This window comes from Culex quinquefasciatus, chromosome 2 (genome assembly GCF_015732765.1).
Source record: "Culex quinquefasciatus strain JHB chromosome 2, VPISU_Cqui_1.0_pri_paternal, whole genome shotgun sequence".
Lineage (NCBI taxonomy): Eukaryota > Metazoa > Arthropoda > Insecta > Diptera > Culicidae > Culex > Culex quinquefasciatus.
Window position 1 is genome coordinate 215,294,623 of NC_051862.1, and position 25,617 is coordinate 215,320,239.

Sequence of the window (25,617 nt, forward strand, 5' to 3'; positions counted from 1 at the left end):
TAAATATTAATTTTCACCTAAGCAGCACGGCCGAAAACAAAAGTGCTCGGATTGGACTCAAAATTGGAATAGGAATTCCTTTTCTAAAATAATTGTAAAATTGCTGTTAACATTGCTTAAATTGCTGAAATTCGCAAATTTGCTAAAAATGCTGAAATAGCAAAAATTTGCAAAACTGCTGAAATTCCTATATTTGTTAACATTGCTAACATTGTTAAATTTGCTTAAATTGCTAAAATTCTCAAATTTGCTAAAATTGCTGCTTACATTGCTAAAATTGCATAAAATCTCAAATTTGCTAAAATTGTTTAAATTGTCAAAATTGCTGCTAACATTGTTTTAAATTGCTTAAATTTCTTAAGTGCTGAAATAGCTAAAATTTACAAAACGGCCCAAATTCCTTTAATGTAAGCTAAAATTATTGAAATTGCTAAAGTTAATAAAATCATCAAATTTGCTAAAATTCCTATATTTGATAGCATTGCTAAAATTGCGTGTATTGCTCAAATTGTTTAAATTGCTAAAATTGTCAAAATTGCTAAAATTGCCGAAATTGCTGCTAACATTGCTAAAATTGCTAAAATTGTTGAAATAGCCAAAATTGCCAAAATTGCTAAAATTCCTATATTTGCTAAAATTGTTGAAATTGCCAAAATTCTTAAATTTGCTATAATTGCCGAAATGCTAAAAAAGCTTAAATTGTTGAAATTGCTAAAGTTCTCAAATCTGCTAAATTTGCTGAAATTGCTTAAAAAGCGCAAATTTTTAAAATTGCTAAAATTGTTGAAATTTCTTAAATAGCTAAAATTGTTGAAATTGCCTAAATTCTAAAATTTGCCAAAATTTCTGATTTGCTGAACAAGCTAAAATTGTTGAAATTTCTAAAATATCTAAAATTGTTGAAATTGCTTAAATTGCTGAATTGGCTAAAATTGCTAAAACTGCTAAAATTTCAATATTTGCTAACATTTCTAAAATTGCTGAAATTGCTAAAAAGCTCAAATTGTTGAAATTGCTACAATAGCTAAAATTGTTGAAATTGCTAAAATTCTCAAATATGCTAAAATTGCTGAAATAGCTTAAATTGCCAAAACTGCTAAAATTCCTATATTTGCTAAAATTGCTAAAATGGTTGAAATTGCTAAAAAAGCTTTAATTGTTGAAATTGCTACAATAGCTAAAATTGTTGAAATTGCTAAAATTCTCAAATTTGCTAAAATTGTTGAAATTGCTAAAAAAAGCTCAAATTGTTGAAATTGCAAAAAAAAATCTCAAATTTGCTAAAATTGCTGAAATTTCTTAAAAAGCTCAAATAGTTTAAATCGTTAAAATAGCTAAAATTGATGAAATTGCTAAAATTCTCAAATTAGTTAAAATTGCTAAAAAAGCTAAAATTTTTATTGCTAAAATAGCCAAAATTGTTGAAATTTTCAAAAATCTCTAATTTGCTAAAAGTGTTGAAATTGCTCAAAAATCTCAAATTGCAAAAATTCTCAAATTTACAAAAAAACTAAAATTTCCAAATTGTTGCTAACATTGCTGAAATTCTCAAATATGCTAAAATTGCTGAAATAGCTTAAATTGCCAAAACTGCTAAAATTCCTATATTTGCTAAAATTGCTAAAATAGTTGAAATTGCTAAAAAAGCTAAAATTGTTGAAATTGCTACAATAGCTAAAATTGTTGAAATTGCTAAAATTCTCAAATTTGCTAAAATTGTTGAAATTGCTAAAAAAGCTAAAATTGTTGAAATTGCTAAAATTCTCAAATTAGCTAAAATTGCTGAAATTGCTAGAAAAGCTCAAATTGTTGAAATTGCTTCAATAGCTAAAATTGTTGAAATTGCTCAAATTCTCAAATTTGCTCAAATTGTTGAAATTGCTAAAAAAGCTAAAATTGTTGAAATTGCAAAAAAAAATCTCAAATTTGCTAAAATTGCTGAAATTTCTTAAAAAGCTCAAATAGTTGAAATCGTTAAAATAGCTAAAATTGATGAAATTGCTAAAATTCTCAAATTAGCTAAAATTGCTAAAAAAGCTAAAATTTTAATTGCTAAAATAGCCAAAAGTGTTGAAATTTTCAAAATTCTCTAATTTGCTAAAAGTGTTGAAATTGCTCAAAAATCTCAAATTGCAAAAATTCTCAAATTTACAAAAAAACTAAAATTTCCAAATTGTTGCTAACATTGCTGAAATTCTCAAATATGCTAAAATTGCTGAAATAGCTTAAATTGCCAAAACTGCTAACATTCCTATATTTGCTAAAATTGCTAAAATAGTTGAAATTGCTAAAAAAGCTTAAATTGTTGAAATTGCTACAATAGCTAAAATTGTTGAAATTGCTAAAATTCTAAAATTTGCTAAAATTGTTGAAATTGCTAAAAAAGCTAAAATTGTTGAAATTGCTAAAATTCTCAAATTAGCAAAAATTGCTGAAATTACTAAAAAGGCTCAAATTGTTGAAATTGCTTCAATAGCTAAAATTGTTGAAATTGTTAAAATTCTCAAATTTGCTAAAATTGCTGAAATTGCTAAAAAAGCTCAAATTGTCGAAATTGCTACAATAGCTAAAATTATTGAAATTGCTCAAATTTGCTAAAATTGTTGAAATTGCTAAAAAAGCTAAAATTGTTGAAATTGCAAAAAAAATCTCAAATTTTCTAAAATTGCTGAAATTTCTTAAAAAGCTCAAATAGTTGAAATCGTTAAAATAGCTTAAATTGATGAAATTGCTAAAATTCTCAAATTAGCTAAAATTGCTAAAAAAGCTAAAATTTTAATAACTAAAATAACTAAAATTGTTGAAATTTTCAAAATTCTCTAATTTGCTAAAAGTGTTGAAATTGCCAATAAATCTCAAATTGCAAATATTCTCAAATTTACAAAAAAATTAAAATTTCCAAACTGCTAATATTCCTATAATTGCTAACATTGCTAACATTGCTAAAATTACTAAAATTGCTTAAATTGTTGAAATTGCTTAAATTCTCAAATATGCTGAAAATGCGAAAATATCTAAAATTGCAAGAATGCTTAAATTACTGAAATTATGATATGATAAAAAATGGGGTTTTCGACGCGCCGCGCAAAATGTCGAATGGACAAAAGGTTGAATGTGAGAAAACAAAAAAAATAAAATAACAAACTTTTAATACAAACAAACATTATTCCAAAGCAATGTGTTTTTGTTTAAAAATCTATTTAATATGAAATGTTTTTTTGTTCCTGACATTTTGTCATAATAAAATTTCAAATTGCATGGGACGAAAAGATTGAGAAATATTTGCATCGGCCTAATCTAAGAATCAAAAAGGGTCCTAAAAAAAAGTTTCGGATTCTATTTTTGTAAAATTGATGACGTATTTTTATTTTGTTATAATTCGATTCAATTCAATTCGGTTTTATAGGTGAATAATGACGCTACAATAAGTTCTTTTGCAGTACACAACATAGTTTTTGAGTTGCTTTCAGCTGTGTGTTTCATCATAATTCACTTTGGAACTATTATTTTTTTAGCTAAGGCACTAACAAGAGCAAGAAAAAAAATTTAAAAAAAGTTGTATCATTATAAAACATGTTTTAGTTATTTTTTTTTGTATAAAAACTTGATGTTGAAAGTTTAAACCACGAATAAAAATTACAAAAAATACAAAAAAGAACATTTTTTTTAAAATAATCATCAAAATCGAAAAAAAGAAAAAAGAAAAACTTTTTCTTAATTTTTTGGAAAAATTACAAAAGAGCCTGCATTTGATTGAATTGTTAGAAGAAAAGAACTTAAACTTAATAAAATCAATCAATCGGATTTAAACAATTCATAATCATGTCCAATAAACAAAAGCTTAAAAAAATATAATAATAATAATTCACCCATTGGTTTTCACTTTTTCTACATAAATGTTTAAAGTAGTACAAACTGATTTAATTGATTTGTTTTATAAATTGTTTTGAAAAAATACTAAATAATGTCCCAAATTTTCAAATTGATGCTTGCAATATGAACTCATAAACTATATAGGTTGTAAATTAATACTACCATGAAAGTAATTTTTAAATATTCTTTATGACCGAATGAAAGAAATACAAATAAAATAAATATGTTGCACCACCCTTCCAATCCCACAACCTCGTAAAACAGCAATTGGTTCGCAATTTAATCTAATCGAACATTTCATTTCTATTCATTTTTCTCCAAACGCAAACTCCGCAACTCCCCGCCAATCTCAGTCTCGGTAGGTGGCACCACCGGTCTGTTCGTCGGCGCGAGTCTGCTTTCGTTCGTCGAGATCATCTACTACTTCACGATCCGGCCCTACGGGACGGTCTTTATGCGGAAAATCCGAACCCGGCTGCACCAGCACCAGCACCAGTAACTGCCGCCGCTGGGCGGTTCTTGTCTCAGTCTCCCAGACTCAGTCGTCGTCGTCGTTATGCAAACGCTTTTCAATTAATGGGCGTTCGGTTGAGAAATGAAAGATGATAGAAAAAATATGTCAGGAAGTTTAATTGCATAAATCGGTGTCGTTTGAAATTGGTGCACTAATTGTAACTCGAAACTCTTCTCAAAAACAATGCAAAATAAAAAAAAAGTATCCACGGTCAAACAATCAACCAATTTGACCTGGCTTTCCTTAACCACTTGACAATGAAGTCCCCCCTCTCGATTGGTGCAAGATGACCCTAAGAAAGGTAACCGAAACCGGCTTCAAACGACCTTTGATGGGGGCGGTGGTTGGCGGGTGACGGGTGCATGCATCCAAGCAAGCTTTGCCGTTCGAGGCAAATTGGACCTGGGGTTGGCTTGGCAATACTACACAATAAACTTATAATACAGTCGACTCTCTGGCTGTCGATCTTCTCGATATCAATAATTCTCCATCTATCGATAAATTCTTCAGTCCCTTCAATCTGCATACTTCAATTATCTTCATTCCTCGATATTTTCCCTTGCTTGAAGGATCTCTTCCTCGACGGTCCCTTGGATTATGTTTGCTTTAAAAATCTCTTCCGGTTGTCAATAATTTCACTATCTCATGGCTTTCATAGACATTTTTCTTGGCGAAACGAAGCATTGAAGGGGTTTTGACATAACTTTGTTTTTGTTTGATGGACGTTGCCAGGATTCTCTCCCATAGCTGGGTATCAAGAAAAAAATATGTTCAATCGAGTCTTCATTTTGCATCGTTCTGTAAACTGATGATTCTCTTCCTCGACGGTCCCTTGGATATTGACAACCAGAGAGTCGACTGTAATGCAAAGTGTGCTTTGTGTATCGAAGTGAAGTAGCTTCAACTAACCTACAGAAGTAAACAAGCAAGCAGAAGCCACTTCATCACATGCATGCAAAATTGTGGTAAGTTCAGCGCCAACCACGATCATTGGAGAGTTGAAGACTTGGAGTTGAGAGGTGAGGATAAGTGAGAGAGAAAGAGAGAGAGAGAGAGGTGCTCACGACGATGACGTCGATCGGTTAGTAGTAATATCGTAAAGGAAACTGGGGTGTAATTTAATTTGTTTATTTAACACTGTGGAATTTAAAAGTACATCCCTGGCATATTCAAGTTCGTAAGATACAGTTTTGTCCTTAACATTTTTGTTAAGCGATGTTCATTTTTTTAAGTTTGAATTTCAACTGATACCAATAAAAATAAATTAGATCTTGAAGATGAATTTTGTCATTTTTTTAAGCGCTTAATTTAATTTACTGTGAATTTGGTGATTGTTTTCAGTTTTATTCATATTGTTTTTTTTTTCAATCTCTCCTTCTACAACCTAATCCTAGGCAGGCTTAGATCTAAAAAATTACCAAAAATCTTTTTTTTCCAATCTTTGATGTTTGAAAATCATTGGAAAGAAGAACACTTTATACATATTTCCAAAAAAATAGGGTTGGAATTTTTACTTGTTTGAGACTTGAGACTTTGAAAATGTTTCCAAAAATGTCATTTTTTTGGGTCAGCTTTTTTTCACATAAATGTCCTATGTGGGTCTCGTGGCGCGGGGGTAGCGGCTTCGGCTGCCGATCCCGATGATGCTATGAGACGCGGGTTCGATTCCCGCCTTATCCACTGAGCTTCTATCGGATGGTGAAGTAAAACGTCGGTCCCGGTTTCTCCTGTCTCGTCAGAGGCGCTGGAGCAGAAATCCCACGTTAGAGGAAGGCCATGCCCCGGGGGGCGTAGTGCCAATAGTTTCGTTTTTCGTCCTATATGGGTAATTCTTCGCCTACTCACACAGCAGTTGCCCCGACCCCTCTTCGATTTGCGTGAAACTTTGTCCTAAGGGGTAACTTTTGTCCCAGATCACGAATCCGAGGTCTGTTGAAGTCTCGTGACGGAGGGGCGGTACGACCCCTTCAATTTTTGAACATGCGAAAAAAGAGGTGTTTTTCAATAATTTGCAGCCACAAACGGTGATGAGATAGAAATTTGGTGTCAAAGGGACTTTTATGTTAAATTAGACGCCCGATTTGATGGCGTAAGCTCTATAAGAGCTGTATAAGCTCTGCCATTTTCCGTTACTTAACTGTAAAAATTTTTGGAACATGTCATTTTATGGGAAATTTAATGTACTTTTCGAAAATTATATCAAATTTTTCATTCCCATTTTCCCGATTTCGTGTGAGTTGTGAGTAGAGAATTACCCATATGTTTTGTAAAAATAAGTGTGCAGTACGCACTTTTCTACCATTTAAATGACAATAGTTTCGTTCTATAGCAGAAAATGTGAAAACAAGCAAAAAAAAAGAAAAAGGTGCTGTAAAAACTTGGAAAAAAACAAAAAGCAAAATATAACTATAGAAAGTGAAAGAATAAGCCAAATACTATCAAACAGAAGCATGAACTGAACATGATAAATGAAAATATAATACTATATACTAATGAAACGTTTTTTGTAGAACAGAAGTGGCTCGATACGACTTCTTAAAAACGGTGGAAATAAAAAAAAACGAAAAAAAGTTTAGAAGTAGGGGGTTAGTAAACTCTTTTTCTCCACACAAAGTTTTTAGACCGATCCTCATCACTTTTGCAGTTTTCCGCCCTCAAAACAGAATTTTCAGAAAAATCAGCAAAAGAGAGTTGCCTGCCTATTTTTTCGAGCTATGTAAGTTGTAATCAAAGGTCAATGAACTGCCATGAAAAGGGTATATTTCCCCTATTTTAAAACAATTGTTTTATTTTAAAAATGTGAAAAGATTTTTTTTCTTTCAGAACCATGCTGATTGAGTCAAAGGATTTTTGCATGTTTTCTTTGTTCTTGAAAAAACCTCTTTTCTTTGTGTCTTTGTGCATAGCTAAGTATTCTTTAAACTTATTTTCAAAATTTTTTTTGCTAATTTTCAAATATTAGCATTTTGTTTGGGAATGGTAAGAAGTTTGTTGGATAACATACATACATTTTTTATATTACATTTAGTTTTATGTTTCAAACTCAAGAAGTTGTGTTAGTTGTGTCATGTATTTTTTTGCCATGTTTGAACTAAATAAGTTGCAAATTTGAACAAGGCAAACCAAATTTAAACAGGATTTAACCCATAAAATCAGTACAGTTTTGTTTTTGACTTCTTTTGGTTCATTTAAAAGCTTTCAGATTTTCCAAAAACAGATAAAGCCATTGGAAATTTTATGTCAAGTTCAAAATAAAAACAAATCAAATTTCTAGCCCAATATTTGAAATTTTTACACAAAAAAAAAAAAAAAAAAACAAAATGCTTTTAACAGCATCACATGTAATGTTTGATAGTGATTGGCAAAGTATCAATGAATTTATGAAAATATTTGAACTTTTATTAAAACCTTGTAAAAATATTCAAAAGTATTAATTGTATTAAAAATGCATACTTAAGCGTTATGCAATGTACTACGAAAAGTTTATAATCTAATTTACAATTTTTTTTTCAATTTCAAATACAGTCAAAAATTTCTTTGGCTCCCTATTTTTCCAAAAAAAAATGAAGAGGGCAAAGATTAAAAAAAAGTTACAGTGGCTTAATTCTTTATAGCTACGAAAAATCTTTCACACTTATCTATTTTAAATGACGAAAATTCTATTGAGGACATAATAAAATAATTTAATTTCATATGAAATGTATGTGACTCACAAAAAATATTAAAACGCTATTTTTTTAAGTCAACCCTAAATTCTAATTGAAGTGGGAACTTCCTGATATTGTATTGATATTGATTGTACTTCGTGATTTTTGATAAAAAAAGACTTAGTTTATTTAGGCCTATGCCAATGCCAATTTAATTTTGTCATTCCCTTTAAAAATTTTGCTAAATATTGCGAAGAAATTGAATATTTATAACTCAATATGAACTAATAGGAATACATTGTCAGTTTATTTTTTATTTTGTTATCAAATGAAGAACTTTTAGGCTTAATTACAAATTTGTAATGTTGAGTCTACGGATCGGGAAGGAAAAATAATTTTTTTTTCCTTTTTTTTTTCATTGATTTTATGGCCCTTGTTAAATAAACCGATTTCAATAATTTTATTTTATTTGATTTGGATTTATCTAATTAAATCTAAATATTTGCAAAAATGTTTAAAAATTTGTACGGCCAATACAACAAAAAATCTTAAGAAAATATGGAGGCACAAAATAGTAGTTTATGCAACAAGTTGCAAAAAGAAGATTTTTTCAGCACGAGTTGTACATTTATCCAACGAGGTTTACCGAGTTGGATAAATACGACGAGTGCTGAAAAAATCAAGTTTTGCAACGAGTTGCTTACAACATTTTTTGCAATTCCGAAAAAAACGCTTATTTAATGGAATTTTATGTCAAACATTCATGTGTTTAGTAAATTCATCGTTCAAAACAAAACAATATTGAAAAATGTTACTTTTCGATACCAGTGCTGAAAAGCTCAACTTTTCAGCACCCATTTCAGTGCTGAAAAGTAGAACTTTTTTTTTTTTTAAATAATCGATACCTGCCAAGGCGAAAAAAGTTTGTTCAAAAATCGGATCAATTCAATGTTAGATTGTTTTTTTAACTCAAGGTTTAATTTTAATACCGAAATATTTAGATTAATTCTTAGTCCTACTGACAGTTTACAGTGAGACATTAAATCAATTCTCCCTTATTGAAACAAATCAAAAAAGTTTATTTCAATACTCTAACCACGACAACAACTAACCTACAACCAACCATGGGCAGCGAAAAAACAAAAACAAGACAAAAAAAGTCCAACACAACGCACAAACACACACGACTTTTTCAAGAAATGCAAGGAAATGAGGTAAAAATCCACGCTGCTGCTTCTATATTTGCCTATTAGAGTTTGTGGTGCTGCTCCCCCTCCCCCACCTGTAGTAACAGCTCAAACACGAAGAAGAAGAGAAAAATGAAGAAAAAAGCCGAGCACCCGCTCTTGGTCGCAGCAACCAGAAGCAAAACTTTAAAGCTCTTTGCGCGCCCAAGAGAAGAGGGTTCGTCGCCTACTAGTTGGTTGTTTCAGCTAAAGATCTGCCAAGAAAAGAAACCGCGCCGTCGTGCGACGTCCGCCGTCGCGTGTACTATCAGTTTTCAATTTGCGCTCCGCGAAGATACACGTACAATTGGGTTTGGGAGGCGTGAACATTTTTGGAAAAGAAATAACACGATTTTTGAGGAGTGGAAATCGAAAAAGAATTTCAGGAAAAAATCAGTTGAGTGTTTTGGAAAGTGAATATTCGACAAGTTTTCAAATATTAAAAAATGTAAGTAAAAGAAGAAAATTTGGAAAATGATGGCAATTAGTGACAATGGTGAAAAGAAGCTAATTAGGGATCAATTTGTGACCCAGCATGCAACGGGAATTGCAAATGATGGGAAAAATTGCGCAAAAAACAAAATCCAAGCATGATGAAAGGAAAAATTAAACATCAAAGCAGAAAAGTGAGCAATCAAAGCAGAAGAGAAGAGAAGAAGATAAAAAAAAATGCAACATGAACATCATGCAACGTCGAGCATAGCTCGGACAAAGTGCAAAGTGTATTCGAACCAAACTGCAAGCATCTCGTCTATCAAATGAAAAAAAAAACGTAGAAAAATGTTGTTTTGCAAAAAAAAGGAAAGGAGGAAAGGAAAATGTGAATTCACATGGTGTAAGGTTTGCTATTTTTCCCATATAAAATGCTGCCGCAACTGCAGCAGTTCATCAACTGCACAAACGTTGCCTTCGTCAAGCGGGAGAGGAATTTCAGCTCAAGTGTTTGTTTTTACAACCACAAATTTAGTTGATTGTGATAAAACTCGAAAAAACGCAGACATTGACTAGTCGTGATTGCCTCTGGATGGAGAATTGTGGTTCGATGTGTGTTATTGATTGCTAAAACGATTGACGAAAAGCGAGACGAAGATTTTTTTTGTTGGGGGAGACTCAGGTTTATGTGATTGCTGATAAGGTGATGACGATAAATTGCTTTAACTGACCGTGAATGAGCGCGTTTTGCACAACGCGAAGACGCTGGAAGCGAATTTGAGAAATGTGAAACAATATTTTTTTGGGTTTTGTTGTTGATTGCGATTTCTGGGTGACGTTGAAGGTAGACATTTGGGTGACATTTTTAACTGCAGTGTCATTGAAGAATTTTGGCAAAAATAAATGGCATCAAAATGCCAATTTGGAGTAAAAATTTTGGATTTTATTATTTGAAAAGTTATGCTTGCTTTAAATTGAGTTTGGATCTGATTCAATCAAACTATTTGCGAAGTCATGTCAAGAGATAGAATACAATTGTATACGATTATATTACCATAACGAAATGTTTTGGTCATTATGAAAAATGTTTGTTTTCGATTCGGCCAATGCAAATATTTTTCAAAGTTTTTGTCCCTCGGCTCTGGCTGAGGTCGAGGGGAGGGGAGCAAAAAATTGAAATAACAAGCCATAGTCTCAAAATTCGAATGGAAAAAATGTTTAAAAATGCATTTTACACTAGTTGAATTGTTTTGCAATCATTAGTTTTTAAAAAATATAAGATTTGACGAAAACAAAAATTTCAACGAAAAAAAAAACTTTTTGCGAAACTAAAGATCGAAAATTTTCAAAAATTTAAAAGATTTTTAAATCAACCCAAACATGCTGGAAATGATTCTGACTCAAGAGACTGCATTTTAAATAAATTTCAGCTGATTGCACTTAAATTTCCATGGAAATTTTGAAGTTTTTGATAAAAAAAAAATTGGCCCCTATTTATTCGGGAATCATTTTTGCAAGGCAAAATCATGTTTCTGGAAACATTATCATGAATTCATAATGATTCATCAAAAACAATTGTCGTAATTTATTGGTAAATAAAGGACAACAACTTGAAGTGATTGCGCATTAAATTTTATGAAAGTTTAGATTCTTTAAAAAATAAATCATCGGTTTATTTTACTGTCAACGTAATCTTATAATAACAAACTGTTTAAATATAAAGCTGTGATTGCAAAGCATACTGGAATTTGTCTACATTAAAATAGCATTATTGTAATTACACAAATTTGAAAAATATTCTTTATTTGCATAATACAGTGGACTCTCTCGTTGTCGATATTGAAGGGACCGTCGAGAGCGGGAGTTATCAAATTATAGAACGAAAAATAAAAGCAATCTTTTTGAAGGCACTAAAAAATGTATTGACAGCTGGAGCAATATTGATATTGAGAAGATCGACAGCCAGAAAGTCCACTGTATTGATATTTCCATGAACACAGTTTAAAAACACTGTAAAATTACTTGTAAGAATGGAAGAGATTACCTAGAAAAATGTTGTTACAATTAGTTAGTTTTTAATTTAACAATAATTTTTTGTACTTCGCTTTTTGCCTTCCTCACCTTACTGAGAAAAGGCTATAAAATCACTCAAAAACTGAACTTCTCAATTAGACCTCCTAGACCCACCTTCATGTATACCTATCGACTCAGAATCAAATTCCGAGCAAATGTCTGTGTGTGTGGTGGGATGTTGATCAAAAAATTGTCACTCGATTATCTCAACGTTGGCTTAACCGATTTTGTCCGTTTTGGCCTCATTCGATCCGTCTTGGGGTCCCATAAGTCGCTATTAAAAATTATGCAGTTTAGTTTAGTACTTTAAAAGTAATGCTAAAAAAAAAATTTACCAAAAGTCCGGAAGATTGTAAAAAGGGTGGTTTTTGTAAGAAAACCCGGCATGTTATACATTTTTATAAAGGTATTTAAAAGACCTTTTCAACGCGTCCAAGACATTGAAGATCTGACAACCCTATCAAAAGTTATTAGTACTTAAGTGTTATTTATGCACTTTTTGGATGCCGGATCTCAGATATTTTGATGAAAATGATGTCTTGATCTATCATGCGACCTGTCGTTGGATAGGTAATCGAAAGACCTTTCCAACGCGTTCAAAACATTCCAACGCGTTCAAAACACTAAAGATTTGCCAACCCTATCAAAAGTCATAAGCACTTAAGTGTTATTTATGCACTTTTTCGGAGCCGGATCTCAGAAATTTTGATGAAAACGTTGTCCAAATATATCATGCGACCTATCTTTAGATAGGTAATTCAAAAGCCTTTTCAACGGGCACAAATTGAATTGGAGATTTGACTACTCTATCATAAGTTGTAAGCACATAAGTGCCCTGAGATATGAAGATCTGACTACCCAATCTGAATGAATGAATAATTAGTCAAATTGATAGAACACTTAAAGGTCCGCCCTATTTTGGATAGCATTACCTTTTAAATGTGAGGAAGGCACCAACCACCTAAGGGTGGATATTATGTCCCTTGAACCATATAAAAAAATATATTGTTTTATTGGGAATCAATTCTAGTGACAAAAGTTATAGAACAAATCAGCCACCTACAACTTTGCCGAAGACACCAAATCGGTTAAAAAATATTCATCAACAAAATATAATTGAATTTTCATTTTCATTTTTTTATTGAATAGCTGCCAAATTTACATGAAAAAAAATATGGTTAATCTGAAAATGCAAAATGACTTATTTGGGCATATGGAATGCATCCCAAAAAGTTTCAGCAAGATTAAAAATGCAAAAAAAAAACTAAGAGAAGGCTCATTCATTTCTGAACGTTTAGGCATTTTAGGCGACCAATTTAATCAATTTAGATAATTTAAATCAATTATTTTTTTTAAGTTAAGCAAAAGAAATTTAGAATTGTTGATTTGTAAGAACTTGTTAGAGATTGTTTAATTCTATGGCAAAGTATATTTTTTAAATATAACCAAAATCTATGATATTAAATTGCAACTCCACACAAAAAGATTCAAATTTAATTTGGGTTTTATCACTCACTTTCTGAGAAAAAAAAAACTTTTCCTGAAGGAGTTTTACCCAAGGGGTTTTATTCAAATCCTGGATTTTATGTTTAAGGCCTTTTGTGAGAAATGAGTTTTTTTTATGGATTTTATTTCCATTCAAAAAATGCGTCATTGTGGTTAACACAAGGCCCTGGAAAAAAATTAAGCGAAATCGGGGCAAATTAGGGCTTAAGTCTCAACCTTGCTGATTTAATTCTTTTATACTACTAAAATATAATATGATTAAATAGATCTTCAATTGACATTAAACACACATTTTACAAACAAAGTCGCACAAAGGTAAATTCGAGGAAGTGCTGCCCTAAAAGGTTCACCTCGAGGCAACACCTTGTGGTTGCCTTAGTGACCTCCTCTCCGCACTACCGCATTTCTGTTGGTCCCTTAACGTAAACGACATCTCACATATGCGCGGGTTATTACCCTCGACACTTTTTAACCCCTTAACGTTTTACGATCTTTACTATACCTTAAGGTTTACGACGCTGACCACCAACAACAGACTGCACCTAGTCCCTTTTCCGCGTCCCATTTAACTAATTTTTAAGTGAACTCTTTTCTCTTCGGTGCCTTCGATGTGTCGCGTGGAGGAGGTCAGTTGTGTTGCTGTTCAAATACATAAAAAAATCCAAATTTAAATTTTCATTAGATTTTTGATTTTATTTTCAAAAGACCTTTTGTGAAAAAAAAGATCAATTTCATGATTTTATTAAAACATATTTTTTACTGTTCAAACAAAAAAGGTAGCCAAACCCGCCATCGTCATCGCCCCAAGGGTTTCCAAAGTGGCCAACTTTAAGCTAGTTAAGTTTGGCACGGCACGCGCCCGGTGACTCGGACGCCATAGCCGTCACAACAACAGCAGCAGCAGGCTGACGACCGTTAAAAAGAGTAAACAAATCAAGTGGCGCTTGTTCGGGGGGGATCGCCTTGCATGGCTTGCTGAGGTGACAACAAACTACAGAGGGAAGGAGAGGGTGGGGGAAGTCTCGATTCTTCTGCTCCTTCAGACAAGGCCATCTCGGCGAGCATCGGTTGGTGGGTTGCTTGGATGGTTGGATATGACAGGTTTAAGTGCCCCGGGCAATTCAGAGACCTTCGGTGGAGCGCCGACTTTGTTGTTGTGGGTGGATTTCGAGTGCTGGGCTATTGGCGGGCTTTTCTTTGAGAAGGATTTGGCTTCTGGGGTTTGACTGAATGTTTGATGCTAATTGAAACATATTTTAAATAACACCGTCGATCCCAAATATAACCAATTATAGACACTTTTCTTTTTTATATATCAAAATGTTTTGCATGATAAAAAAATGTTTGGCATTATTTTTGCATTTATCATCAAATTCGAGCTATGTGACCCCATTTTAGTAAAATTTTTATAGTTGACTGACTTTTTTAAATTCCAAGGCATTCGAATAATTGAGTCTGAAATGGACACGGAAAAAAATGAGCAAATCTCTACGAAATCGGTCTTTTTTTAGAATTTTATTTTTTGTATTTTTCAATCGGGCTGAAACCTTTGTCATCATTAGTTTGTCCATATAATTTTCTTTGCAAATTTGGCAGCTGTCCATACAAAAATGATGTCTGAAAATTCAAAAATTTGTATCTTTTGAAGGGATTTTTTGATCGATTTGGTGTCTTCGGAAAAGATGTAGGTATGGATGAGGACTACACTGGAAAAAAATGATTAATTTTTTTGGTGATTTTATATTTAACTTTTTGTCACTAAAACTTTATTTGCAAAAAAACACAATTTTATTTTTTTTTAATTTTTTATATGTTTCAGGGGACATCAAATGCCAACTTTTCAGAAATTTCTAGGTTGTGCAAAAAATCTTTGACCGAGTTATGCATTTTATTAATCAATACTGATTTTTTTTAAATCGAAATTTTGCGCATTTTTTTTATTTTTTTTTTTGCACATCCTAGAAATTTCTGAAAAGTTAGCATTTGATGTCCCCTATAATATATCAAAAAATAAAGAAAACAGTTTTAGTGACAAAAAGTTAAATAAAAAATCACAATTTTCTTACCGTGTATAATTTTTTTCCAGTGTAGTCTTTATCGAAAATTAATAGGTATATTTTACATATTTTACAGATATTTTACAGAAATAATTTATATTTAGTTTTTTATCAGGTTTCATAGAGGTAAAGTGTTTTGAAAACATAACTTTTAAAATTTGAAAAACAACTTGAAAATTGATACTCAAACAATTTTAAAATTTGTGAGTTGACGATATGATGTGGCCTTATTTTGTGTCGGAAAGTATGTGAAATTTGTATCTTTTATGAGTAATTACTAGCGTGGTTCACGTTTCTATGAAAAAGACAAAAGTTGTTATTTTGTCTTGCATCAACCGGAATTTCGTTCTTTTATGTCCCCAGAAGCACTCCTGAAAATTTGAGCCCATTTGGTAAGGTATAGGAGCTCCAGTTTTAATTTGAAATTTATATGGGATTTTGATTTTTTTCCATGGGAAACTATAAATTCCGGTTGATGCAAGACAAAATAACAACTTTTGTCTTTTTCATAGAAACGTGAACCACGCTACTAATTACACAGTATAAAAATAGCACAAAAATTTACCTTTTTTGGTTAGAGCTCAATTACTAAAAAATCGTTAATGTTTGTTTTAGAGGACGAAAGTTCTTTTGCATTTTAAATACTTTATATCCATAACGTTTAAACCCCAAAAACGACCCAATCCTACACAAAATTAATTTAAGTGAGAGTGAAAAAGCAGTTTTATAACACCTCTATCAGCGCCGCCGTTGCTCGTTGTAAAGTAAAGTGGGTGATGATCATCCGCTGAACCGGCGGCGCTGCGGCCTTCTATACCTAACGATGCATAATGAGGGTAGGAAAGGGATCGAGTTGGTAATGCTGCTGGTTAGCGCGGTTCAACTTGCCGTGTAAAGGCACTTGTCAAACTGTCCGAGGGCCTTTTAATTACGGTCCGTTTGAGGCAATACGGGCGGATGCTGATCTCTAAGGGCTGTTTGGTTTTTTTGAGGTACTTTATTACGTTTAGTTTGAGGAAATGTGCGTTTTTGCCTTTCTTACTAAAGAAAGGTATAGTGTTTGCTTTTGGCTCCGACGCCAAATCAAGCTTCGTTCCCAAATCATTTCTCGAGAAATATTCATTCGAAAAATCTGCAAAAAATCATGGACGATCGATTTTCGACGCCCGATCGATTGACAATGACAGAATTCGTCTACCTCCAATATCCGAATTTTGGCGCTTAATTTACTGTAGAGCACGCGTGACGTCCGTGTGTGGTAAAAAGTGCTCAATTTTGTGGTAGGGGGTTTCTCAGAGCCCACATTATGGATTTGAGCTCTCTTGGGCGCATTTGAAAGGGGATGTGCTGAACCTGAACCAGTTCCATACCAAATTTGAATTTATCCATTTTTTATGGGGACTCGGAGTGTGTTTTCACCAAATCAGGCGGTTTTCAAATGAAAATTCGGTCGAAAATTGAAGTATTGAAATCGTTTATTTGTCCAAAAATTTGCATTTTTCCAGCCCTACATCCTCTTAAATTTTCATCCATGTCGGTAATGTGGTTTTTGATTTACAGCTTGTGGACTAATTCACTGTGAGGGGGAAAAACCCCTAAAAAAGGTAAAAGCCAATTTTCACCAAATGCCAAAACTATTCCTTTGGCATTTTATCTAATTTTTTTTCTCCACATCATAATCTAGACCATACTCGATGTTCTGAAACAAATTTGACCTCATTTGGATTTACCGTTCAGATTTTAGAAAATTTCCATTTTTGCCTTTCTTACTAAAGAAAGGTATAGTGTTTGCTTTTGGCTCCGACGCCAAATCAAGCTTCGTTCCCAAATCATTTCTCGAGAAATATTCATTCGAAAAATCTGCAAAAATCATGGACGATCGATTTTCGACGCCCGATCGATTGACAATGACAGAATTCGTCTACCTCCAATATCCGAATTTTGGCGCTTAATTTACTGTAGAGCACGCGTGACGTCCGTGTGTGGTAAAAAGTGCTCAATTTTGTGGTAGGGGTTTCTCAGAGCCCACATTATGGATTTAAGCTCTCTTGGGCGCATTTGAAAGGGGATGTGCTGAACCTGAACCAGTTCCATACCAAATTTGAATTTATCCATTTTTATGGGGACTCGGAGTGTGTTTTCACCAAATCAGGCGGTTTTCAAATGAAAATTCGGTCGAAAATTGAAGTATTGAAATCGTTTATTTGTCCAAAAATTGCATTTTTCCAGCCCTACATCCTCCCAAATTTTCATCCATGTCGGTAATGTGGTTTTGATTTACAGCTTGTGGACTAATTCACTGTGAGGGGGAAAAACCCCTAAAAAAGGTAAAAGCCAATTTTCACCAAATGCCAAAACTATTCCTTTGGCATTTTATCTAATTTTTTTTCTCCACATCATAATCTAGACCATACTCGATGTTCTGAAACAAATTTGACCTCATTTGGATTTACCGTTCAGATTTTAGAAAATTTCCATTTTTGCCTTTCTTACTAAAGAAAGGTATAGTGTTTGCTTTTGGCTCCGACGCCAAATCAAGCTTCGTTCCCAAATCATTTCTCGAGAAATATTCATTCGAAAAATCTGCAAAAATCATGGACGATCGATTTTCGACGCCCGATCGATTGACAATGACAGAATTCGTCTACCTCCAATATCCGAATTTTGGCGCTTAATTTACTGTAGAGCACGCGTGACGTCCGTGTGTGGTAAAAAAGTGCTCAATTTTGTGGTAGGGGGTTTCTCAGAGCCCACATTATGGATTTGAGCTCTCTTGGGCGCATTTGAAAGGGGATGTGCTGAACCTGAACCAGTTCCATACCAAATTTGAATTTATCCATTTTTTATGGGGACTCGGAGTGTGTTTTCACCAAATCAGGCGGTTTTCAAATGAAAATTCGGTCGAAAATTGAAGTATTGAAATCGTTTATTTGTCCAAAAATTTGCATTTTTCCAGCCCTACATCCTCTTAAATTTTCATCCATGTCGGTAATGTGGTTTTGATTTACAGCTTGTGGACTAATTCACTGTGAGGGGAAAACCCTAAAAAGGTAAAAGCCAATTTTCACCAAATGCCAAAACTATTCCTTTGGCATTTTATCTAATTTTTTTTCTCCACATCATAATCTAGACCATACTCGATGTTCTGAAACAAATTTGACCTCATTTGGATTTACCGTTCAGATTTTAGAAAATTTCCATTTTTGCCTTTCTTACTAAAGAAAGGTATAGTGTTTGCTTTTGGCTCCGACGCCAAATCAAGCTTCGTTCCCAAATCATTTCTCGAGAAATATTCATTCGAAAAATCTGCAAAAATCATGGACGATCGATTTTCGACGCCCGATCGATTGACAATGACAGAATTCGTCTACCTCCAATATCCGAATTTTGGCGCTTAATTTACTGTAGAGCACGCGTGACGTCCGTGTGTGGTAAAAAGTGCTCAATTTTGTGGTAGGGGTTTCTCAGAGCCCACATTATGGATTTAAGCTCTCTTGGGCGCATTTGAAAGGGGATGTGCTGAACCTGAACCAGTTCCATACCAAATTTGAATTTATCCATTTTTATGGGGACTCGGAGTGTGTTTTCACCAAATCAGGCGGTTTTCAAATGAAAATTCGGTCGAAAATTGAAGTATTGAAATCGTTTATTTGTCCAAAAATTGCATTTTTCCAGCCCTACATCCTCCCAAATTTTCATCCATGTCGGTAATGTGGTTTTTGATTTACAGCTTGTGGACTAATTCACTGTGAGGGGAAAACCCTAAAAAGGTAAAAGCCAATTTTCACCAAATGCCAAAACTATTCCTTTGGCATTTTATCTAATTTTTTTCTCCACATCATAATCTAGACCATACTCGATGTTCTGAAACAAATTTGACCTCATTTGGATTTACCGTTCAGATTTTAGAAAATTTCCATTTTGCCTTTCTTACTAAAGAAAGGTATAGTGTTTGCTTTTGGCTCCGACGCCAAATCAAGCTTCGTTCCCAAATCATTTCTCGAGAAATATTCATTCGAAAAATCTGCAAAAATCATGGACGATCGATTTTCGACGCCCGATCGATTGACAATGACAGAATTCGTCTACCTCCAATATCCGAATTTTGGCGCTTAATTTACTGTAGAGCACGCGTGACGTCCGTGTGTGGTAAAAAGTGCTCAATTTTGTGGTAGGGGTTTCTCAGAGCCCACATTATGGATTTGAGCTCTCTTGGGCGCATTTGAAAGGGGATGTGCTGAACCTGAACCAGTTCCATACCAAATTTGAATTTATCCATTTTTATGGGGACTCGGAGTGTGTTTTCACCAAATCAGGCGGTTTTCAAATGAAAATTCGGTCGAAAATTGAAGTATTGAAATCGTTTATTTGTCCAAAAATTGCATTTTTCCAGCCCTACATCCTCCCAAATTTTCATCCATGTCGGTAATGTGGTTTTTGATTTACAGCTTGTGGACTAATTCACTGTGAGGGGAAAAACCCTAAAAAGGTAAAAGCCAATTTTCACCAAATGCCAAAACTATTCCTTTGGCATTTTATCTAATTTTTTTTCTCCACATCATAATCTAGACCATACTCGATGTTCTGAAACAAATTTGACCTCATTTGGATTTACCGTTCAGATTTTAGAAAATTTCCATTTTTGCCTTTCTTACTAAAGAAAGGTATAGTGTTTGCTTTTGGCTCCGACGCCAAATCAAGCTTCGTTCCCAAATCATTTCTCGAGAAATATTCATTCGAAAAATCTGCAAAAATCATGGACGATCGATTTTCGACGCCCGATCGATTGACAATGACAGAATTCGTCTACCTCCAATATCCGAATTTTGGCGCTTAATTTACTGTAGAGCACGCGTGACGTCCGTGTGTGGTAAAAAGTGCTCAATTTTGTGGTAGGGGTTTCTCAGAGCCCACATTATGGATTTGAGCTCTCTTGGGCGCATTTGAAAGGGGATGTGCTGAACCTGAACCAGTTCCATACCAAATTTGAATTTATCCATTTTTATGGGGACTCGGAGTGTGTTTTCACCAAATCAGGCGGTTTTCAAATGAAAATTCGGTCGAAAATTGAAGTATTGAAATCGTTTATTTGTCCAAAAAATTGCATTTTTCCAGCCCTACATCCTCCCAAATTTTCATCCATGTCGGTAATGTGGTTTTGATTTACAGCTTGTGGACTAATTCACTGTGAGGGGAAAACCCTAAAAAGGTAAAAGCCAATTTTCACCAAATGCCAAAACTATTCCTTTGGCATTTTATCTAATTTTTTTTCTCCACATCATAATCTAGACCATACTCGATGTTCTGAAACAAATTTGACCTCATTTGGATTTACCGTTCAGATTTTAGAAAATTTCCATTTTTGCCTTTCTTACTAAAGAAAGTTGCCTTTCTTACTAAAGAAAGGTATAGTGTTTGCTTTTGGCTCCGACGCCAAATCAAGCTTCGTTCCCAAATCATTTCTCGAGAAATATTCATTCGAAAAATCTGCAAAAAATCATGGACGATCGATTTTCGACGCCCGATCGATTGACAATGACAGAATTCGTCTACCTCCAATATCCGAATTTTGGCGCTTAATTTACTGTAGAGCACGCGTGACGTCCGTGTGTGGTAAAAAGTGCTCAATTTTGTGGTAGGGGTTTCTCAGAGCCCACATTATGGATTTAAGCTCTCTTGGGCGCATTTGAAAGGGGATGTGCTGAACCTGAACCAGTTCCATACCAAATTTGAATTTATCCATTTTTATGGGGACTCGGAGTGTGTTTTCACCAAATCAGGCGGTTTTCAAATGAAAATTCGGTCGAAAATTGAAGTATTGAAATCGTTTATTTGTCCAAAAAATTGCATTTTTCCAGCCCTACATCCTCCCAAATTTTCATCCATGTCGGTAATGTGGTTTTTGATTTACAGCTTGTGGACTAATTCACTGTGAGGGGGAAAAACCCCTAAAAAAGGTAAAAGCCAATTTTCACCAAATGCCAAAACTATTCCTTTGGCATTTTATCTAATTTTTTTTCTCCACATCATAATCTAGACCATACTCGATGTTCTGAAACAAATTTGACCTCATTTGGATTTACCGTTCAGATTTTAGAAAATTTCCATTTTTGCCTTTCTTACTAAAGAAAGGTATAGTGTTTGCTTTTGGCTCCGACGCCAAATCAAGCTTCGTTCCCAAATCATTTCTCGAGAAATATTCATTCGAAAAATCTGCAAAAATCATGGACGATCGATTTTCGACGCCCGATCGATTGACAATGACAGAATTCGTCTACCTCCAATATCCGAATTTTGGCGCTTAATTTACTGTAGAGCACGCGTGACGTCCGTGTGTGGTAAAAAGTGCTCAATTTTGTGGTAGGGGTTTCTCAGAGCCCACATTATGGATTTGAGCTCTCTTGGGCGCATTTGAAAGGGGATGTGCTGAACCTGAACCAGTTCCATACCAAATTTGAATTTATCCATTTTTATGGGGACTCGGAGTGTGTTTTCACCAAATCAGGCGGTTTTCAAATGAAAATTCGGTCGAAAATTGAAGTATTGAAATCGTTTATTTGTCCAAAAAATTGCATTTTTCCAGCCCTACATCCTCCCAAATTTTCATCCATGTCGGTAATGTGGTTTTTGATTTACAGCTTGTGGACTAATTCACTGTGAGGGGGAAAAACCCCTAAAAAAGGTAAAAGCCAATTTTCACCAAATGCCAAAACTATTCCTTTGGCATTTTATCTAATTTTTTTTCTCCACATCATAATCTAGACCATACTCGATGTTCTGAAACAAATTTGACCTCATTTGGATTTACCGTTCAGATTTTAGAAAATTTCCATTTTTGCCTTTCTTACTAAAGAAAGGTATAGTGTTTGCTTTTGGCTCCGACGCCAAATCAAGCTTCGTTCCCAAATCATTTCTCGAGAAATATTCATTCGAAAAATCTGCAAAAATCATGGACGATCGATTTTCGACGCCCGATCGATTGACAATGACAGAATTCGTCTACCTCCAATATCCGAATTTTGGCGCTTAATTTACTGTAGAGCACGCGTGACGTCCGTGTGTGGTAAAAAGTGCTCAATTTTGTGGTAGGGGTTTCTCAGAGCCCACATTATGGATTTGAGCTCTCTTGGGCGCATTTGAAAGGGGATGTGCTGAACCTGAACCAGTTCCATACCAAATTTGAATTTATCCATTTTTATGGGGACTCGGAGTGTGTTTTCACCAAATCAGGCGGTTTTCAAATGAAAATTCGGTCGAAAATTGAAGTATTGAAATCGTTTATTTGTCCAAAATTTGCATTTTTCCAGCCCTACATCCTCCCAAATTTTCATCCATGTCGGTAATGTGGTTTTTGATTTACAGCTTGTGGACTAATTCACTGTGAGGGGGAAAAACCCCTAAAAAAGGTAAAAGCCAATTTTCACCAAATGCCAAAACTATTCCTTTGGCATTTTATCTAATTTTTTTTCTCCACATCATAATCTAGACCATACTCGATGTTCTGAAACAAATTTGACCTCATTTGGATTTACCGTTCAGATTTTAGAAAATTTCCATTTTTGCCTTTCTTACTAAAGAAAGGTATAGTGTTTGCTTTTGGCTCCGACGCCAAATCAAGCTTCGTTCCCAAATCATTTCTCGAGAAATATTCATTCGAAAAATCTGCAAAAATCATGGACGATCGATTTTCGACGCCCGATCGATTGACAATGACAGAATTCGTCTACCTCCAATATCCGAATTTTGGCGCTTAATTTACTGTAGAGCACGCGTGACGTCCGTGTGTGGTAAAAAGTGCTCAATTTTGTGGTAGGGGTTTCTCAGAGCCCACATTATGGATTTAAGCTCTCTTGGGCGCATTTGAAAGGGGATGTGCTGAACCTGAACCAGTTCCATACCAAATTTGAATTTATCCATTTTTATGGGGACTCGGAGTGTGTTTTCACCAAATCAGGCGGTTTTCAAATGAAAATTCGGTCGAAAATTGAAGTATTGAAATCGTTTATTTGTCCAAAAAATTGCATTTTTCCAGCCCTACATCCTCCCAAATTTTCATCCATGTCGGTAATGTGGTTTTTGATTTACAGCTTGTGGACTAATTCACTGTGAGGGGGAAAAACCCCTAAAAAAGGTAAAAGCCAATTTTCACCAAATGCCAAAACTATTCCTTTGGCATTTTATCTAATTTTTTTTCTCCACATCATAATCTAGACCATACTGATGTTCTGAAACAAATTTGACCTCATTTGGATTTACCGTTCAGATTTTAGAAAATTTCCATTTTTGCCTTTCTTACTAAAGAAAGGTATAGTGTTTGCTTTTGGCTCCGACGCCAAATCAAGCTTCGTTCCCAAATCATTTCTCGAGAAATATTCATTCGAAAAATCTGCAAAAATCATGGACGATCGATTTTCGACGCCCGATCGATTGACAATGACAGAATTCGTCTACCTCCAATATCCGAATTTTGGCGCTTAATTTACTGTAGAGCACGCGTGACGTCCGTGTGTGGTAAAAAGTGCTCAATTTTGTGGTAGGGGTTTCTCAGAGCCCACATTATGGATTTGAGCTCTCTTGGGCGCATTTGAAAGGGGATGTGCTGAACCTGAACCAGTTCCATACCAAATTTGAATTTATCCATTTTTATGGGGACTCGGAGTGTGTTTTCACCAAATCAGGCGGTTTTCAAATGAAAATTCGGTCGAAAATTGAAGTATTGAAATCGTTTATTTGTCCAAAATTTGCATTTTTCCAGCCCTACATCCTCCCAAATTTTCATCCATGTCGGTAATGTGGTTTTTGATTTACAGCTTGTGGACTAATTCACTGTGAGGGGGAAAAACCCCTAAAAAAGGTAAAAGCCAATTTTCACCAAATGCCAAAACTATTCCTTTGGCATTTTATCTAATTTTTTTCTCCACATCATAATCTAGACCATACTGATGTTCTGAAACAAATTTGACCTCATTTGGATTTACCGTTCAGATTTTAGAAAATTTCCATTTTTGCCTTTCTTACTAAAGAAAGGTATAGTGTTTGCTTTTGGCTCCGACGCCAAATCAAGCTTCGTTCCCAAATCATTTCTCGAGAAATATTCATTCGAAAAATCTGCAAAAATCATGGACGATCGATTTTCGACGCCCGATCGATTGACAATGACAGAATTCGTCTACCTCCAATATCCGAATTTTGGCGCTTAATTTACTGTAGAGCACGCGTGACGTCCGTGTGTGGTAAAAAGTGCTCAATTTTGTGGTAGGGGGTTTCTCAGAGCCCACATTATGGATTTAAGCTCTCTTGGGCGCATTTGAAAGGGGATGTGCTGAACCTGAACCAGTTCCATACCAAATTTGAATTTATCCATTTTTATGGGGACTCGGAGTGTGTTTTCACCAAATCAGGCGGTTTTCAAATGAAAATTCGGTCGAAAATTGAAGTATTGAAATCGTTTATTTGTCCAAAAATTGCATTTTTCCAGCCCTACATCCTCCCAAATTTTCATCCATGTCGGTAATGTGGTTTTTGATTTACAGCTTGTGGACTAATTCACTGTGAGGGGAAAACCCTAAAAAGGTAAAAGCCAATTTTCACCAAATGCCAAAACTATTCCTTTGGCATTTTATCTAATTTTTTTCTCCACATCATAATCTAGACCATACTGATGTTCTGAAACAAATTTGACCTCATTTGGATTTACCGTTCAGATTTTAGAAAATTTCCATTTTTGCCTTTCTTACTAAAGAAAGGTATAGTGTTTGCTTTTGGCTCCGACGCCAAATCAAGCTTCGTTCCCAAATCATTTCTCGAGAAATATTCATTCGAAAAATCTGCAAAAATCATGGACGATCGATTTTCGACGCCCGATCGATTGACAATGACAGAATTCGTCTACCTCCAATATCCGAATTTTGGCGCTTAATTTACTGTAGAGCACGCGTGACGTCCGTGTGTGGTAAAAAGTGCTCAATTTTGTGGTAGGGGTTTCTCAGAGCCCACATTATGGATTTAAGCTCTCTTGGGCGCATTTGAAAGGGGATGTGCTGAACCTGAACCAGTTCCATACCAAATTTGAATTTATCCATTTTTATGGGGACTCGGAGTGTGTTTTCACCAAATCAGGCGGTTTTCAAATGAAAATTCGGTCGAAAATTGAAGTATTGAAATCGTTTATTTGTCCAAAAAATTGCATTTTTCCAGCCCTACATCCTCCCAAATTTTCATCCATGTCGGTAATGTGGTTTTTGATTTACAGCTTGTGGACTAATTCACTGTGAGGGGGAAAAACCCCT

General features: G+C 34.4%; 2 protein-coding genes across 2 annotated transcripts in view; both read left to right on the top strand.

Annotated features, from left to right (window-relative positions):
- Window positions 1-4,372, top strand: part of LOC6053312 (sodium channel protein Nach) — a 36,240-nt gene extending 31,868 nt beyond the window's left edge. The window contains exon 5 of the mRNA XM_038251080.1: window positions 4,227-4,372. Within this exon, the coding sequence (XP_038107008.1) occupies window positions 4,227-4,372 (146 nt within the window). The remainder of the gene's footprint in view (window positions 1-4,226) is intronic.
- Window positions 4,373-9,443: 5,071 nt separating this feature from the next.
- Window positions 9,444-25,617, top strand: part of LOC119767624 — a 53,357-nt gene continuing 37,183 nt past the window's right edge. The window contains exon 1 of the mRNA XM_038256581.1: window positions 9,444-9,708. Coding sequence (XP_038112509.1) covers window positions 9,707-9,708 — 2 coding nt within the window. The 5' untranslated portion in view covers window positions 9,444-9,706. The remainder of the gene's footprint in view (window positions 9,709-25,617) is intronic.